This window comes from Orcinus orca, chromosome 1 (genome assembly GCF_937001465.1).
Source record: "Orcinus orca chromosome 1, mOrcOrc1.1, whole genome shotgun sequence".
NCBI lineage: Eukaryota > Metazoa > Chordata > Mammalia > Artiodactyla > Delphinidae > Orcinus > Orcinus orca.
The window spans coordinates 145,037,565-145,050,841 of NC_064559.1; the positions used below are offsets into that span (position 1 = coordinate 145,037,565).

Here is a 13,277-nt window from a genome sequence, read left to right on the forward strand (position 1 = left end):
GACTCATCAAGAAAAAGAGGGCGATGACTCAAATCAATAAAATTAGAAATGAAAAAGGAGAAGTTACAACAGACACCGCAGAAATACAAAGCATCCTAACAGACTACTACAAGCAACTCTATGCCAATAAAATGGACAACCTGGAAGAAATGGACAAATTCTTAGAAAGGTAACCTTCCAAGACTGAACCAGGAAGTAACAGAAAATATGAACAGACCATTCACAAGTAATGAAACTAAAACTGTGATTAAAAATCTTCCAACAAACAAAAGTCTAGGACCAGATGGCTTCAAAGGTGAATTCTATCAAACATTTAGAGAAGAGCTAACACCCATCCTTCTCAAACTCTTCCAAAGCACTGCAGAGGAAGGAACACTCCCAAACTCATTCTATGAGGTCCCCATCACCCTGATACCAAAACCAGACAAAGATACTACAAAAAAAGAAAATTACAGACCAATATCACTGATGAATATAGATGCAAAAGTCCTCAACAGAACACTAGCAAACAGAACCCAACAACACATTAAAAGGATCATACACCATGATCAAGTGGGATTTATCCCAGGGTTGCAAGGATTCTTTAATATGCACAAATCAATCAATGTGATACACCATATTAACGAACTGAAGGATAAAAACCATATGATCATCTCAACAGATGCAGAAAAAGCTTTTGACAAAATTCAACATCCATTTATGATAAAAACTCTCCAGAAAGTGGGCATAGAGGGAACCCACCTCAACATAATGAAGGCCATATACGACAAACCCACGGCAAACATCGTTGTCAATGGTGAAAAACTGAAAGCATTTCCTCTAAGATCAGGAACAAGCCAAGGATGTCCACTCTCGCCACTATTATTCAACATAGTTTTGGAAGTCCTAGACACGGCAATCAGAGAAGAAAGAGAAATAAAAGGAATACAAATTGGAAAAGAAGAAGTAAAACTATTACTGCTTGTGGAGATGACATGACACTATACATGGATAATCCTAAAGATGCTATGAGAAAACTACTACAGCTAATCAATGAATCTGGTAAAGTTGCAGGATACAAAATTAATGCATAGAAATCTCTGGCATTCCTATACACTAATGATGAAAAATCTGGAAAAGAAATTAAGAAAACACTCCCATTTACCATTGCAAGAAAAAGAACAAAATACCTAGGAATAAACCTACCTAGGGAGAAAAAAGACCGGTATGCAGAAAACTAAAAGACATTGCTGAAAGAAATTAAAGATGGTAGAAACAGATGGAGAGATATACCATGTTCTTGGATTGGAAGAATCAATATTGTGAAAATGACTATACTACCCAAAGCAATCTACAGATTCAATGCAATCCCTATCGAATTACCAATGGCATTTTTGGCATTTTTTACAGAACTAGAACAAAAAATCTTAAAATTTGTATGGAGACACAAAAGGCCCCAAATAGCCAAAGCAGTCTTAAGGGAAAAAAAGGGATCTGGGGAAATCATACCCCCTGACTTTAGACTATACTACAAAGGTACAGTAATCAAGACAGTATGGTACTGGCACAAAAACAGAAATATAGATCAATGGAACAGGATAGAAAGCCCAGAGATAAACCCATGCACCTATGGTCAACTAATCTATGACAAAGGAGGCAAGGATATACACTGGAGAAAAGACAGTGTCTTCAATAAGTGGTGCTGGGAAAACTGGATAGCTACATGTCAAAGAATAAAATTACAACACTCCCTAACACCATACACAAAAATAAACTCAAAATGGATTAAAGACCTAAATGTAAGACTGGACGCTATAAAACTCTTAGAGGAAAACATAGGAAGAACACTCTTTGACGTAAATCACAGCAAGATCTTTTTTGATCCAGCTCCTAGAGTAATGGAAATTAAAACAATAATAAACAAATGGGACCTAATGAAACTTAAAAGCTTTTGCAAAGCAAAGGAAACTACAAACAAGATGAAAAGACAACCCTCAGAATGGGAGAAAGTATTTGCAAATGAATCAATGGACAAAGGATTAATCTCCAAAATATATAAACAGCTCATGGAGCTCAATATTAAGAAAACAACCCAATCCAAAAATGGGCAGAAGACCTAAATAGATATTTCTCCAAAGAAGACATACAGATGGCCAAGAAGCACATGAAAAGCTGCTCAACATCACTAATTATTAGAGAAATGCAAATCAAAAGTACAATGAGGTATCACCTCACACCAGTTAGAATGGGCGTGATCAGAAAATCTACAAACAATAAATGCTGGAGAGGGTGTGGAGAAAAGGGAACCCTCTTGCCCTGTTGGTGGGAATGTAAATTGATACAGCCACTATGGAGAACAGTATGGAGGTTCCTTAGAAAACTAAAAATAGAATTACCATATGACCCAGCAATCCCACTACTGGGCATACTCCCAGAGAAAACCATAATTCAAAAAGACACATGCACCCCAATGTTCATTGCAGCACTATTTACAATAGCCAGGTCATAGAAGCAACCTAAATGCTCATCGACAGATGAATGGATAAAGAAGATGTCACACATATATACCATGGAATATTACTCAGCCATAAAAAGGAATGAAAGTGGGTCATTTGTAGAGATGTGGATGGATCTAGAGACTGTCATACACAGTGAAGTAAGTCAGAAAGAAAAAAACATGTATATTAACGCATATATGTGGAACCTAGAAAAATGGTACAGATCAACCGGTTTGCAGGACAGAAATAGAGACAGACGTAGAGAACAAACGTCCGGACACAAAGGGGGGAAAGCAGCGGGGGGTGGTGGTGTGATGAACTGGGAGACTGGGATTGACATATATACACTAATGTGTATAAAATTCATAACTAATAAGAACCTGTTATAGAAACAAATAAATAAAATTCATAGAAACCCCACCAGATCTCACATTCTTGGTGGCAGAGGACAGATAAATAAGGTCAGCAAGTGATAACTGTCATGAAGAAATGTAAGCGTGTAAAGACAGCAAAAGCGGCGGTGCAAGTGTGCTCCTTTGGATAGAGCGGTCTGCGAAGACTCAGATATCGATCTTTGACAAAGGACCTGAAATACGCGCCGAACGAGTTAAAAGAAATCTGGAGGAAGTGTTCCAGACAGAGGGAACAGCAAGCGCGAAGTCGTGAAGTGGATCGAGCCTGCGTGTTGTAGGAACAGAGGGAAAGCCAGAGAGGTGAGCGAGGGACCTATGCGGTGGGAGATGAGGTAGGCAGGAGCACATACAATATACACACAGATATTTTTCTACCTGAGACCACATTACTAAGGAAGGGCGGTGTACAAATCTCTCAAGAGGCCACAAAAGGCAGGATGAAACGGACTTCCAACCGCGGCGCTCCAGGGACGCCCTTCCTCCAAGGCTAGAGCCAAGTTAGTCAGCCGTAGGAGATGGACTGGGTCCCGCCCTCAGAAGACCAACCCTTGCCCAGGAGCGGGGGCGGATCGCGGGGGTGGACCTCGCCTGGGCAGCCGGCGCTGCACCGGCCGCGGTTACCAGCAGGCGGTGTAGTGAGCGCGCCTGCAGCCGCAGCCGCAGCCGCAGCCGCAGCAGCCCGCCAGTCCCAGCAAGGACGAGAAAGGAGGGGACCGGAAGGAGCCACTGGTGCTGCGGGAAGTGGCAGGAACGGGAGGCGGGGACCCACCTGGAAGCGCCCCAGCGCCGCTGTCGAGCTTCCTGCGGCGGCGGCCAGCCGAGCCAGTGCCGTGGCGGGGGCGGAGAGCGGCCACGGCGACGGCGCCTCCCGGAGTGGCCTGCGGTGCTCGGCCCCGCCCGAAAGGTGAGCAGGCGCTCGGGGCACGTGGTGGGGGCCAGATGGGGGAGGGGGAATGGAGGAGGAGGGATCTTGGGGATGATCGGCTTTGGGACCCGGATTTGGAACCGAGTGCTAGGAGGGGGTGGGTTGGAGGCGGCGGCGGCGACGGCGGCGACGGCGAAGCCCCCACGTGGGGCGGGGGGGCGCGCGCACGTGTGCGCGGGCAGAAGGGGGGCGGGGAGGGCTCTGGGGAGGGTGGCGGGCGCGCGCTCGCTCAGTAGTGGTCCACGTGACCGGCACGCCGAGAATGTTTCCACGTGACAGGCTCGGAGGCTGGCTGAGGCAGAAGATTGCTGTGTCTGTGTAGCGCAACCGTGGTCGTCGGAGGCTTTAGGGTTGTTTGCCGCTTTTCATCTCTACTAGGGGGGTATGAAGAGAAATATAAGGCGGAAAAGACTTCCCGCTCTTTCTCTGTTATACACATTCTTTTCGTAAATGAAACCCTTTCTAAATGCCGAAGTACTGATTTCTGTGTACCGCCATGTTGGTTCTGGGGAAAACTCGCGAGATGCTAGTGGGTTTGTATCGCGAGATCTCCCGATTCTCGCGGGACCTTGTTGGCAGAGCAGTTGTCCTGGATGGCGGAGCCCTGGGTTCCGGGGGCCTGGGACCCGCAACTCTTTCTGCAAGGCAAGTTGCGAGGGAGGGGCCGGGGGCAAGTGCCTCTTGGTGCCGGGAGCCGTGCTGCGTCATCTTCCTGTAGTCTTGAAGGGAATACATTGACCCAATTGAAGCGACACGATCCTCCTCCCCACCCCCCTGCGGGCGCTTCGCCACCTGCAGAAGCCACCCCTCAGCCCGGGCTCCTTCTCCCCCGCTCAGTGATAGTTCCTCCCCTGTCTCACTGGAAGTACGGAGACGTGCTAGCACAGACGTGAGGATTACATTGGATACCGTTCCCCTTTTTACAGACGTTCTTGTCAGTTTTTCCCCTTGTTACAATTTTCTGAAGAATTCCAGACCTGTTAACCATTCTGTCGCTGGTTTCTGCTGCAGAACCTTTCTCCACGGCCCCTTCTCGGACGCTTAAAATAGAACGCATTCCATTTTTTCTCTCTGGGCATCATTTACTCACATTTATTTGGTCGTTGATAACTCCCTCATCACTCTAACTTTGTGTTTACGATAACTTTTGGCAGTATTTGGAGGGATCCTTTATATCTCTGACAATACCTGATGTCAGAATAAAACCATTCTTTTAATTTTTTTGCTACGTGCCTATTAACTCATAATTATCGATAAGTTTTTTTTTCCGACAGGATTTTGATTACTATTGTTATGAGTTTGCCATCTTTGTTGTTCAGGGATGATTGATTTAGTTTACGTATTTAAGGCAATAGTGGAATGTTTTAAGTCGAATTTAAAAGCAAACTAATCTTCGTAAACTTTGATGTCAAAACTTGAGTTCAATTTTTCCTTAAATGAATTTGACGCAAGATGAGTTTTTCTCCAACCTGTCAATGTTTTATCAAAGGTGAATTTATAGTATACTTTTTTTTTCGTATTTTTGAGCAGTCTGGATTTATTTAGTATTCGTAGTGGTAAATTAATCGCAAACTAATCAGATAATTAGGTAATCCGGTCATAATTTTTTTTAAACTACAAACGTGTTATTTTCCTCTACACTTAGTACAGAGAAAAATAAAGGGTAAAATTCTTCCTGTTACATTCTACCAAGTTGCCTCCCTCAGTCCTAAATCTCTGTAAACACTGTTAGCGGTAGCTATGTATTATTCCAGATATTTTCCATGTGTTTTATTTTTTTTTAACAAAGAGGAGGAAACGGAGGGGTGTTGTTTTAAGATACTCTGTCACAACATTAGCAATCAGTAAAATTTTTTCTGCTCACTTATATTTTTATTTAGTGGTTTTTTGACTCATGCATACATGCTTTAAAAAAGTAAATTTTTTGTACAGATATTTTGGTGGTATAGTTTTGTGAAAATAGCTTGAGTGATAGCATTATTTTTACTGTAGAGTGGTATGCTGGTTGTTCTGTACAAAAATAAAGTACATGTGAAATAAGATTTAAAGATATAAATGTTTTGTCACTTGAGTTTTATATTTTTATGTTTAATAGTTGTGCTGTCTATTTACATTTATATTTATATGTTTATATTTCTTGATAACTTATATATTCTAAACTGTTACCCAAGTGTGTATATCAGAGTTTTCCAGAAGTTTAAAAAGTTATCAGCTTAATTAAATAGTTCTCAACTGAAGAGTGGAAGATACATCAGTAGTTAATACAGACAAACATCAGTAGTTAATACAGACAAACATACATATACTCAAAAGTTGCTAAGCAGCATTTTGTGATTGTTTTTTGTATTTTTCCCTCCAAACTACCAGCAATATTATTTATCACACTTGTCACATAAAAAAAGTGACCACTCGTTTTGGTCACTGTAGTTTTCTCTTGTAATAGTTAAAGTAGGAATGTTGGGGAATAAAAGTGAGTGTTGAGAGGTGAGATGTGGGAAAGAGGAAAAGGAGACACGGGAGTGTGTATAGGTTGATATTGAAATGGAATTGGAGAAGTTGCAGAGAAAAGAAAGGATGGTAGAAGGTTGACAGAGCCATGGTCCAAAAATAGTCTGTTCATGATGGCGGGAGGGTGACTTGAGTTGACCAGAATTTGGAATCAGTATGTGTGGCAATTTTTTTCCTCTTAAATAATTTTTTTTAAACAGGTTTCAGCCCACCCCCAGATGTGCTTGATATCACCTGTCCCCCCCCCCAAAAAAATAAAATCAACTGAAGTTGATGTTTAATCGGAACTTTATGAATTCTTTACTTATTTTATGTTTTTAGAAGTAGGAGCTTGTGAAAATAACAGTGGATTCAAAAGATCACAGTTCTATAATGGCCTTTGCAAACTTTACAAAGTTTTGCTTGGGAATTGGGCCTTGAGAGTTGTCATGTGCATCTGATCCTTGTAATAATATATGTTACTTATTCGTACAACTTTGTTTTATAAACTGTTTTTGGTAGAGGATCTTAGGAATTAGCAAACTTTTACAGACACTAAAATACCCATATACTGGGTAGAAATATACTGAGACAATACAAGAAGAAGAGAAATATATTTTATGTGAGTTGAGTTTTGCTTGAGTAAAAACCAGAAAATTTTATTTTCCTCTTTCTCAGTTATTACTGTCATAGAAGTGACCTATGAGAGCTAATGAGCTTCAGTAATCAGAGGATATTAACAAAAGTGATAATATGATGTCCTCACTTGGATTTTTTTCTTTAGATATGACACAATGCTAGTTTCCATAGACCTGTAACTTTGTAACTATATAGTGTAATACCTATGTTACATATTAATTATATGAAGAATGTACATTTTATTTCCTGCCTCTTCCTGAACCAGTGTCCAAGACAGATTACAGGAAATTACTTGACCAGAAATATCAAATACGTGCAGGTGCTTTTTTAAACAATCTGCCATTTCATATGAAAATTCATTGTCAGTTTAAGTACAAGGAATATTTGCTGCAAGTCTTTGCATGTTTTTTGTTTTGTTTTGTTTTTTGTTTTTTTGGCCTTGACAGTGAAAGCGCAGAGTCCTAACCACTGGACCACGAGGGAATTCCCAGTCTTGATTTTTAAAGTACTATTTAATATATATGTGGTATACACTGTAGTGCAGTTTTCTATAGTTAATATCCTGATAACCACTGTAATTATGCTTTAAAAAACACTATGTGTAAATATTTCCCAAAGTCATAAGTCTTGCCTTCTAGAACCATGCAGTATGGACTTTGCTATTTCATTTGAACTTGTCCTTCTCACTTCTTTCCTTCTTTTTCTTTTCATCTGTTATTTCTCAGCTTACTTAGGTAATTTTTCTCTGGTCAGAGACAAGTGAGTTGAGTAACTTTGAGGAGACTATCAAACTATTCAGTTATTATGATTATTTTGGAACTCCGGAATATGTGTAAGTTGCAGTTAGTAATTAAACATTTTTTGAGTGATTGTGATTTTAGTCATTTCAAACAGCAGAGATCCTGAGGCTTCAAAATAACTGTAACCAAGTATAATAAGCCTATGAGCTTTATTCAGAAACTACTAACTGGAGTAAATAACTTAACATTTTGCAGCCCCAGCAGGGTTGGTTATCTGATTTTTCAGCCCACAGATTACAATTTGCAAGGTTGGCCATTGGAGTTAGGCACACTGACAACTGAAATGTCATCTTATTTCAAGGCTACTGAAGAACTATTAAAAAGTATGTGGAACTATAAAAGGATAGTGTTTTAAGGCCATTTCGTGGAGACATACAGTTCTATAATCATCAACTTCTGAGGGAATCACAATGTTATAGAGTAGTATAGTACATGGTCTGTCACAGTGATGATCTTAATCATAAATAAACTTTTACTCTATGTACTGTGTTTAAGGAATTAAGAAATTGGTGTCTTTTTAGAAGACTCTTATAAGGGTAAACATTTTCAAAGCTTTTTAATAAATTCATTTCAGTTTTCTAGAAAATTCACTTAACAGAAGTCATCTGATACCCCCCCAAAAAATGGGGCTGCTGTGTGTGGAATTTTCTTTGTTTTATTTTATTGCTTTTATCTACTTATTTCCTTATTTAGTATTTCAAGGAGTTGCCTCCCAAGTAAGACTCTATTACATTTAATATTTGATATCAGTAATAATTAACCAATTGGCTAAAGATAAGCACGTTTGTTGATGAAGGAATTTTCAGAGCAGATAATTAGAATTAGTAAATGACCTGTCTGTGAATCAGTTGTATAGTTCTGAATCCTGGTAGTGAGTCTCCATCCTTAGCACAGCTGAATGTCCAGAAGTGAGAAATGTTTCTTTTTGTAGTAGATTTTGTTTGTTGCTTTGCTTGCCTTTTCAGTCTCTTTTAATATGTTAATTTAAACCTTACGCGCCCTTCAGTGGTAGAGTGATGGTATATAGCACTTGATTTAGGTATTAAGTGTGTATATTTGTGTGTGTTTTAATGATTTTGATGGCTGGTTTGAGAATTTTGAATCTTGGGAATTAATATAACCATATTAAAATTTTGATGTATTTCTTCTATTATTTAAAATATATCTTTTACATGTTTACAGATAAAACATATTTAATTTCATGTCCTGCTTTTAACCTAATGTTAGGTAACATTTTCCCATTCTCACAATGAGGTTGGTTTTTTTTTGTTTTTTGTTTTTGTTTTTTTTTTGTTTTTTGCGGTACGCGGGCCTTTCATTGTTGTGGCCTCTCCCGTTGCGGAGCACAGGCTCTGGACGTGCAGGCTCAGCGGCCATGGCTCACCGGCCCAGCCGCTCCGCGGCATGTGGGATCTTCCCGGACCGGGGCGCGAACACATGTCTCCTGCATCGGCAGGCGGACTCTCAACCACTGCGCCACCAGGGATGCCTCACAATGAGTATTTTTAACCATCATTATAAGTGGTTGTATGATGTTCCATGTGTAGATGTATATCATTCTCCTGTTCTAGTTTTTTGCATAAGAGTGTGAAGAACATTTATATATAAGGTGTTTCTTATTTATAGTATTATCTTCTAGTATATTATAGGTATAATTTTTAGGTACATTTTAAAGGCTCTTAAAATCGTGTCACGATATTTGTCAAAAGGATCAATTTATATTCACATTGGAGTGGCTGTTGGCTCTATACATCAACATTAAGTATTGTTTATAAAAACGTAATACGGGGGGTTTCCCTGGTGACACAGTGGTTGAGAGTCCACCTGCCGATACAGGGCACACGGGTTCGTGCCCCGGTCCGGGAAGATCCCACATGCCGCAGAGCGGCTGGGCCCGTGAGCCATGGCCGCTGAGCTTGCGCGTCCGGAGCTGTGCACTGCAGTGGGAGAGGCCACAACAGTGAGAGGCCCGCGTACTGCAAAAAAAAAAAAAACCGTAATAGGGGATAAGTCGTATTATAACATTTTTTTTCTTAGATTACTACTGGGGTGAAACATTATGCTTAATAGGTGTATTTCTTTTGTGAGTTTTTCAGATAAACAGAATTTTAAAATTAATATAATCAAATCATTGGCCTAATTTTGTTTTGTTTCTGATCTTACGAAATTCTTTCTTCTCTAGAAATGTAATAAATAATACTGATCTTAATACTATTTATTTTAGTTTTTCTAAGTTAGATTTAAATAAATTTAACTTTTTATCTCATGTGGCATTGGTATGAGAATGTAAATGTTTTCCTGCAAATCGGTAATTGTCTCCAGTCTATTTATTAAATAATTTTTCTTTGTTTTGCGTGTTTCATTTTTACATTTTAAATGTTTATATCTTATATTGCTTATTTTTAATCCCAAACTTAAAAAAATTAGTATTGTTTTTTAGATGATTCTTACTACGTTTAATATCTTTTGCCCTGGTCTCTTTATTGTGTTTGTTTTCTTATCGATTTTTGAAAGCACTTTATAATTTGAGGATAATAAAAGCTTATTTTATACAAAACAATGTTTTATAATTCCTTTTGTCAACCAAAATTTGAAATATTCTTTTCCCATATACCAGAATTAAGTAGGATTAAATGAAGCAATTTCTCCTTTCTTGAAAAGATAAAATATGAAACTATGTAAAGGTATACAGTACAAGAGGCTGTAAAGAGAAAAACTACTTTGGTAGATTTTGTGGAATTAAAGAAATAAACTTCTAAGATCAACAATTTAGGATGTGTGCTTAAGGTGTTTCCCTCATTAAATAGTAATATGCAACTTGACATCATATCCCTCTAAAATATTTAGGAAAAAAAAGTGTTCATTTGCAGTTCTAGGACTCAAGTTCCAGAATCACAATTCCTTTGTTTTTCAACTGTTAAGAATGATGGCAATGTTGTGTGTTTACTGAAATTAAGTAATGAATCTGAGAAATTCTATGTGAGCATTCGTGAGGGCATCCATGCCAAGGAGAGCTTTTTAAATGTTTAAAGTTCTTATTGTTTACGAAGGTGTGGTTTGTTTTTTCCTTTATGAAATAATTATTCAAGATAATAAAATAATTTTTTAAAAAGTGAGATATTTATACTTACATTTTAAAACTGTAATGTTCCAAGCTATTATTTTATTAAATATTGACTAGCACTTTCTGTTGGCTACAGAATGGTATGGTTACATAATTGCTAGGAAGAAAAACCAGATTAACTTTGTATGAAAACGTAATATTTGAAAACACATATGTCCTGTGCTTGGGTATTACATAAAGAGAATTGCAGATGAGGAACCAGGTGTGATGAAATTTCCTTTTACCTTGGATTGGGATGAGATTTATAGGGATTGGAACATAATTTATATCTTTTATTTCTACTAGAATTCTGCTACCCCCTAAGGGGTGAGTTTATTTTTCAGAAGGGCACTGAAGTGGTCCAGGAATAGCAGTTGCTAATTGTGTTCTGGCATTTATTTACCTCCTTACTAATAACTTTTTTTAAAAATTGGACAGAAGTTTAAGGAAAGTAGATACTGCAGCTCATATACACTTCCCCATTAGAAGCAGATTTATGTGTTTCATAAATAGAGTGAAATTTAGCTTGGCTGTATTATAGAGGGAGGTACCAAGATTTTTTCCTCCTGAAAAAGGTGTGTGTATGTTTGAGATTTATCTACTGAAAGCCCTTGAGGAGCTTTCTAGTACTTCTCCATATTAACTCTCTACTCCCCACCCCAAACCTGTAATTCTTAATCTGAATGGTCTCCACTATTTTTTTTTTAATACATTTATTTATTTATTTATTTTTGGCTGTGTTGGTTCTTTGTTGCTACTCATGGGCTTTCTCTAGTTGTGGCGAGCGGGAGCTGCTCTTCATTGTGGTGCGCAGGCTTCTCATGGCGGTGGCTTCTCGTTGCGGAGCACGGGCTCTAGGTGCGTGGACTTCAGTAGTTGTGGCATGTGGGCTCAGTAGTTGTGGCTCGCCGGCTCTAGAGTGCAGGCTCAGTAGTTGTGGCACACGGGCTTAGTTGCTCCGCGGCATGTGGGATCTTTCCGGACCAGGGCTGGAACCTGTGTCCCCTGCATTGGCAGGCGGATTCTTAACCACTGCGCCACCAGGGAAGTCCCTAAAAATTTTTAATGTTGCTTTTGCAGTAATACGTTTCATTTCCTGAGGGAGAAATTCCCCCCCACTTTAAAAAAAAAAGTAAATATGATTAGCATATTAATACACACAGAAAGTTCTCCTAAATGTACAGTTCAGTGAATTTTCACAATATGAACACACCTGTGTAATTATTACTGAGAAATAGAACATTATCAAAACCCTGGAAACTGTCTTGTGCTGTATTGTGGTCATTAACTCCCCACGCCCATGAGAAATCACTATTTCGATTTCTAGTACTGTAGAATAATTTTGTCTGGTTTTGAACTTTAACTTCCTTTATAAACGTTAATGCATTGTTATCCTGTTTTGATATAAGTAACTTGAGAAATCCTAGAACTTGATCTAGTTTATACTTGGACATCTCAGCACTTAGACATTTTCCTCATGGTATTCATAGTTTTCAGGAACTCTAGAAGGGGACATCAAAGAACCACCTTCTTTGCTTTCAGATTGTGTGGTATACCCTGTTTGTGTTTTAATGTTGTTTGGGCAAACAGGATGCTTTTAATTTCTGTCATTGATGGCCTTCAAGAGTACCTCACCTTTTTTTTTTTTTTTTCCTCCTACTTAAAAATTTTGTTTTGAAAACTTTGGTATAGCATTCCTGACCAGCTAATGGCTTTTTGGACTTTTATCCTATGAGTTGGCAGCTTTTTTTTCATTCTTTGAATTCCTTTCAAGCAGTGATTCCCATTCACATTTTTATGACAGCTATCTTGTAGTATCTGCTGTTATTTCAAAGAATGTTGTGAGTACCCACCCCTCCCTTTCCCTCCCCTCTCATAAAAAGTCTCAGGTTAAGTCATTTTACTTTTAAAATACTTATTTTGTATTTATGAACATTATAACATTGTGGTATACAGATTATAGATCAAATTATAGGCTACTAAAAAAATTGAGTCAGCTATACCTAGTTAGCAACTCCTTTCAGGCTGGCTTCAAGTGTTAAGTGTAACTTTCTTATGAGAAATTCTCCCTTTGTACTTTCTTTTCTACCCCTCCATTTCACTTTCTTAATTTTAAAGGAAGGCATAGGAAAGATTTATTACTGTGTTCCTGCACATAGTTTTTCTTTCATTTAAGTCCCACAGTTAGCCTGGAAGATACACTTAATTTCCTTTATAAATGAATTTTGCTTGCTGTCACTCAGTAATTATTAGGACCAGAATATTATAAATAGCCTGTAGCTGTCAAAATTAGGTGTTTTGTTCATGTATAATTTAAGAGTAACACGTACCTACATTTTGTACCCTAGTGCTCTTTCATTTGCTGAGCTTCTGTGGAAATTAAACGTTATGCAAAAATTTAGACTAATTTCTAAAACAAATTTTTTTTTTTTT

General features: G+C 38.5%; 1 protein-coding gene across 9 annotated transcripts in view; it reads left to right on the top strand.

Moving 5' to 3' along the window:
• Positions 1-3,390: 3,390 nt before the first annotated feature.
• ZZZ3 (zinc finger ZZ-type containing 3) overlaps positions 3,391-13,277 on the top strand; it is a 120,865-nt gene continuing 110,978 nt past the window's right edge. For 7 of the 9 annotated variants that reach the window (XR_007476157.1, XR_007476156.1, XM_049707111.1 and 4 more), the window contains exon 1: positions 3,659-3,794. Coding sequence is in view for 1 of the 9 variants with exons in the window: in XM_033405964.2 (XP_033261855.1) it covers positions 3,406-3,794 (389 nt within the window). In the remaining 8 variants the exon portion in view is untranslated. Of the gene's footprint in view, positions 3,795-13,277 lie in introns of all 9 variants that reach the window. The other 2 variants (XM_033405964.2, XM_033405960.2) reach the window with 2 other exon arrangements.